The 6,117-nt window shown below is 41.0% G+C and overlaps 1 protein-coding gene across 2 annotated transcripts in view; it reads right to left on the bottom strand.

Annotated features, from left to right (window-relative positions):
- Positions 1-250: 250 nt before the first annotated feature.
- Positions 251-6,117, bottom strand: part of LOC137423189 (slit homolog 2 protein) — a 559,055-nt gene continuing 553,188 nt past the window's right edge. For both annotated transcript variants that reach the window (XM_078774590.1, XM_078774591.1), the window contains one exon: positions 251-2,213. In XM_078774590.1, the coding sequence (XP_078630716.1) occupies positions 1,972-2,213 (242 nt within the window). In that variant the 3' untranslated portion in view covers positions 251-1,971. The remainder of the gene's footprint in view (positions 2,214-6,117) is intronic.

The raw sequence follows: 6,117 nt of genomic DNA, 5'->3' as shown, positions 1-6,117 counted from the left end.
CTGCTTGGTCTGTGTGCTTTCGAGCCTCTTCATTTGGCAACCCATTCATCCGTGAAATGTTGTCGTGGTCCTTAAAGACAGCGGCTGAGATTCATCTCAAGGCCTATATCAGAAGAAATGAGCATGTGCACTTTTCACATACAAACAGCAATGGAATAAACACTCATATGGATCTTTGTTTCAACCATAACAAACGATGAAAGTTCATGATGTTTTAGTTTTGTAACAAAAGTTCAACTGCACAGTCATATATTTTCTTACGCCTTTTTTTTATTATGAATTCCACAGCAACCGGTCCAGACACGAAACTAATTGCACGAAGGCTCTGCAAATGAATACAAGACCATCATGAGAAGAGAAGAATTACCACAAAATGTAATTGGTTAACATTCCAAGCACGAAGGACTCCAGGTACACAACTGGTCATGTGATGCGATTTCTTATGCTCTCCTTAACGAGGTACACTCACAACCATATTACACTGTAGTACAAATGTCCATGTCGGTAAAGTTAGCAACACCTACGGACAATAAACAAATAAAAGTCTAAATCTCACGTAAGCACACGGTCTTCACATGTCTAAAGTTTTTTTTTCTTTATTAATCGATTAGTACTAAATATAAGTATTAAACATGTACAAAATATTTTCCTTAGATTATTTTCACATTTAATAGCATAAACGGTTTTGTGTTGGCAGTGTTCGTAATTATGATCCAGGTCAAAGAGGCAACACAGAATATCTTACGGAGGAGTCGGGAGTACTATTTGAAATTTGTTTTCGATAGGTGTTTGAGAAGAAGATGATGCGGCTGAGAATAATTGTCAGAACACCGTGGCTCAGGTGGTTTACCGGGGGGGAGATTACATATCATCATCATCATAATGACGTCAAAATATACGTAAATAGTATCCACGGTAAAGCCCACAACCTTCTGCGTGTTTGATAGGTGACAGTGCAGGGAAAATATACCCTTGGTCTTAGAGGTGGGATCATGGCCCAACCCTGAACTTTGAGTGCTCTGAGAGAAGCTTTAAAGCCATCATTCATAACAGCACAGAAAAATAATGAATATACAGTACATTAAAATTAGTGATGATGATAATGAAAGGTAAGTCCGGAAAATTTGGTGATGAAAGCCACCCTTGCTCCCAAAAATATGCAAAATAAATAATATATTACATATCGGACAGCAGATGCATTGTTTTAGCATTGATAAATTTGATAGTTTAATGCAAATAAATACATTATGCTGTCACATATGAAATACTGAATAAACCATTTATAAAGTTGCAGAAGAAACTATATATCAGATATTATCGGGATACACAAGTGAAGCGTTCCCATTCTAAACATTTACTTCCACAAAAATATATATATGTATATATATTACAAAACAATTAATACTGAAATGAACACAGCGACCCCATGGTTCAGATTTGTTGTGCGCTGTAAAAATAATAAAGGGACACAGCTATATTACGGACCTCTACAACTTAGAAGCGTTAAAAAATAAACATTCTTTTTCATATTAAATGATCAATTGGTGGAGTGACATTGTATGCCTTTTCTGGTTGGTGTGGGGCCCACAAATATTGCAACAACTGAAATTGCTGTTAAAAAAGTGGCTCTTTATGGGCTCTTTCACTCTGCAAGAATAACAAAAAACTTTCAGTATATATAAAGAAGACAATTCTTCAAAAATATTTCACAATACAAATTCAAATATAGTCCCCCAGCTCCCAATCACCATCCCACCCCCCAAACAATATAGTACGTGATGGGCAAAAGAAACAATTTCGTAAGTTTGAGATGTCTCGGCAAAATAAGGTAGGGGGGGAAGAGAAGAAGTAAGGATGACAAAGGTTGAAAGAGTGGGGAAGAAATTGCAAGAGGCAAAGAGAATAAAAGATCAACAACGGTTTAATTAAAGATGGACGTAGATATAGAATTGGAGATGCATGGAGACAACCCTAGGAGGCACATGAAATACACTGACATTTCTGCACTTTCTCTATTTCCTCCACGAAGGAGGAACCGTCGGTGCAGTGAAATGTGTACTTCAGCTTCTTGGTTTGTGTCGGCCGGCAACACTGGCCTCCACCGCATGGTCCTTGACACTCTATTCTGGCCACCTTGCGGGTAGAGCGACAGGCTGCGTATCCTCGCTGCCTCTGGGCGTAGGATCGACTTCGCTTCCTCTTGCACGGGTTTTCTGCAAGGTGACAAGTGTTCCCATGTATTGATCATTTGCAGTTTTAAAGTAAAGCGAGTGACAGAAACACAAAACATTGCCTTCACCCTTGGAGCACCTCTTGGTTTTTGAGCTCCATCATACCCCTATCTTACTATAATTCACCAAATGTCCGTCCGTCCGTTCGAAGGTAAATCAAAAACGGCTCAACCGATCGCAACGATATTTTGGGTGGGTATTCCTGGGACACTTGGGAGTAAAATAGGCTATATTGTTTTTCCAATTTTTCCAAGTTTTCCAATTTTTCCAAACAGGATGCAATAGTATTTACCGATATGAACAGTGATGTGGCTTTTGTTGAAATTCCACAAACACTGTTTATTCTACATACCAGGAGAGAGTCGATCGATTCCTGACGAACTCTTCCTAGATAAACGTGCGACTCCGAAGTAACATGGAAGCGTGTGCAGAGTGACTGAGAAACAGGTGTAGCGGCCGCTTCCGTGTTACAGATTCGGCACGCACTCTTCACACATAAACGTGCGACTGAGAAAGACGTGTAGCGGCCGCTTCCGTTTTGCAGAATTCAATCTTTTTTCAAAATGGGCGCCATGTACTGTTTAGATTTTGATGATTTGCGTGTGATATGATTCAACGGATGTTTATATGAATCGTTTAAAATAAAAAAAAGCCTTCAATTTCTGATATGTTGCCTTTTCATTTGGGCCTCCCAATTGAAGTCCCGCCCATAGGGCGGGTACTGTTGCTCGTAGTGTTAATGAAAAAAACCAAATCCCGCCAGGCCTTGGTGTGTTTGGCTGATGGTTCCCTGTTTTGCTTGCAAGTAGAAAATTTTATTTTGCAAAAAATACAATCCTCCTATTCAAATGAGTAAATTATACACCACTTATCAATGCTTAGGGAATTAAAAGGCAGTACCTGAGGCTTGGAGTTCTGACATGTGTGTGTGTGTGTGTGTGTGTGTGTGTGTGTGTGTGTGTGTGTGTGTTCAACAGACCTGTTCACCCACAAATGGTTGAACTTCCCGCTAGGGCAGGGTTGAAGAGGGTTGTGGGCAACTCAATCATGCTAAGGCTAGAGGTGTCTCTGGAATTTAGATGATCAAAGCAGGATGTAACTTGAATTACTGCTAAACCTTGTTCAGGCCAGATCGAAGGAAGGAAAGGTACCAAAGTACTGGGCAGATTCATCTATGCTAGAACCTGTACCACCTGCCCCTCTCCAAAAGACCTGAGCAAGTGTCACAAGTGGCAAAGCATTGTATTGTTGGATATTGTTGGGAAACTTGCTGCTGGAGTCCTTCTGGAGAGACTGCAATAACTAGCTGAGAAAGAGCTACCAGAGTCGCAATGTGGATTTAGAAAAGGCCAAGCATACTCTGCCCTGAACCTTACCGTTCACCAACGTGTGAAAAAGTCTTGGGAACAAAGTACAAAATTATTACTCCTCTTCTTTGACCTAAAGAAGGCCTATGATTCAGTATGTTGTGCAGCAAATGTTGATGGCTCTGGGAATGTTTTTACAAGATACAGCAGAAATGTTGATGAGAACCAACTGACTGAGAGTCAGTTTGCTATTGATGCTGCACTTCTAGTAACAACTAGATGATGGAGCAGAGGAGGCCATGGCAGAGTATGTGAAGGTAGTAGGTCAGTTTGGACTTTATGTTAGCATTCCGAAGACCAAAATCATGCCAATTGGTAGGGAGGTCACATTAGAGGACAAGGCTCACCACCCTTATTACCTCCGCCACCAAAGGTGGATGGAGGTTATGTTTTCACCTCTGTCTGTTTGTTTGTGAACAAGATATCTCAAAAGGTTGTGGACGGATTCGGACGAAAGTTGGCAGAGATGTAGCGCATGTGACAAGGACGAAATGATTAGATTTTGGTCAAGATCTAGATCCGGATCTAATCCAGATCCGATCAAGATCCAGATTGGTGGACCGGTTGAGCGTGACAAGGAATAATCGATTCGATTTTGGTGAAGATCTGAATTTGGATTTGGATATGACGATTATTTAATTTTTAAGTGATTGCTCACCATTGAGAGATCGGGTAAAAATTGATATATAGCACGATATCTCAAAACTTTATGGACGGATTCGGACGAAACTTGGTGAAGAGGTTGTGTGTGTGACCAAGAAGAATCGATTCGATTTTGGTGAAGATCTGAGTGTGGATTCAGATACAGGAATTATTTAATTTTCAAGTGATTCTTAACCATTGAGAGATAGGGTGAAAAGTGATATACTGTATGATATGATATTTTTAAAAATTATGGACAAGTTATGACTAAACTTGGTGGACGAGTTTGTTCGGTGACAAGAACAAGCCGATTAGATTTTGGTTCAGGTCCGAATCCAGATCCGGCCTATCAGTGGGATACAAAACATAAACTGTTCAGTGTTCAGCCTGGCGAAGGTATGCGCTCCACCGAGTGCTGTTCTAGTTGAATCAGTCAACACATTCCTTCCCATAGAGTTTTATTCTTTCTTTACATAGGGTCTTCATCTGTGATAATGGACTCAGGAATAGAGAGACGAATTGCATAGGCCTCGAAAGCTTTTGGTGTTCAAAGGAAGCCTGTCTTCTTGGCCAAGGACTTGAGAATTCACACAAAGTGGGTATTATGCCAAGTATGTGTGCTCTCAATACTCCTCTATAGATCTGAGTGATGGATACCAATGAGAAGAGGCTGACAGATTAGCCTAGAGATATGCACACTTGTGTCTAAGCCATCTAACCTGGGTTTGGATGTTGGCTCAGCTATAAACCGTCATCCCGGTGTTTCACGGGAAGGGTGATTCATCAATGTGTGTGATGTCCCTCGGATGGATGTTAAACAGCATCCCATCTCCCAGCATTAGTTGGTGGATATTAAAGATCCAACATTGTCCTTCGTGAAGAGTAGGTGAGCTATCATCGGCAAAATGGCTACATTCCTGCCCTAACCAGGACAGGGCATTGCATCAGTGGCACAGCCACGGCCTCAGCCAATGATGCTACTCTGCAGCCTCGTGCTGCATACGGACGAAGAAGAAGAAGAACAACAAATGTTGCAGCGCATAATGTCAGAACATATCAGGCAATGAATGGGTGACATCAAAACAGCAGCCATAACAGTTACGAAAGACTGTCTAGAATAGTTATGTCATATTGCAATGATGCTTGACCGTTGCACCCCAAAGGTGAGCCTGTTCAAGTGTCTGCCCCAACTACGCCCACAATGTGGACCCAGAAGGAGGGATGTGATTCAGAATGATCTAAGGGAGATCATGGATGTAGAAGAGACTTTAGGAAGGAAGGAGGCAAAAAAAGTGTCACAAGTACATCTTAGAGAGACAGAGGCCTGTTAGTGAACAGGGTGGAGCCATTCAGAGTCCATCCTGATGGAGATGATTTTGCAGACGTGGGGAACTAGCTGTCCACAAATGTATAACAACATCAGATCGAATGGCAACAATGCTGAACTCGGACCTCGCTTCCACCACCCCACTTCCCCCATTGGGAGGAGAAGGGAGTCACATGGCCATGACAAGAGTAATAGAGAGTTGTATGTGTGTGTTAAACCTTTAAGGCATTTCGTTGTTTTTAGAGCTAATATTCATTTCTCACTGAAGGTACTGGCATATCAGTAGCAAATGCTATGAATTTACTTACCTATTATTAGTGCATAACAACAGATAGCCACGTAAATTTTGTGAATGTGAAGGACACAACACCACAAAGTAATGTATTAAAAAGAAAAGCAAAAAAAGGATCAATAACTGGGGATACCTTGAACATCCGGTTTAACTTTAAACTTTAGTGACGGACCGCTGAAGCAACACTTTTCCCCAATTCAAACAAAGATGTATAATGAATATTGTAAGAAAAGGATTTACAAATTGTCAATGTGACAT

Source organism: Myxine glutinosa, chromosome 3, assembly GCF_964187855.1.
Source record: "Myxine glutinosa chromosome 3, kmMyxGlut1.1, whole genome shotgun sequence".
NCBI classification, from domain to species: domain Eukaryota; kingdom Metazoa; phylum Chordata; class Myxini; order Myxiniformes; family Myxinidae; genus Myxine; species Myxine glutinosa.
The sequence above is the reverse complement of the archived record's forward strand: the minus strand, read 5'-3'. Positions and strand labels throughout refer to the sequence as shown.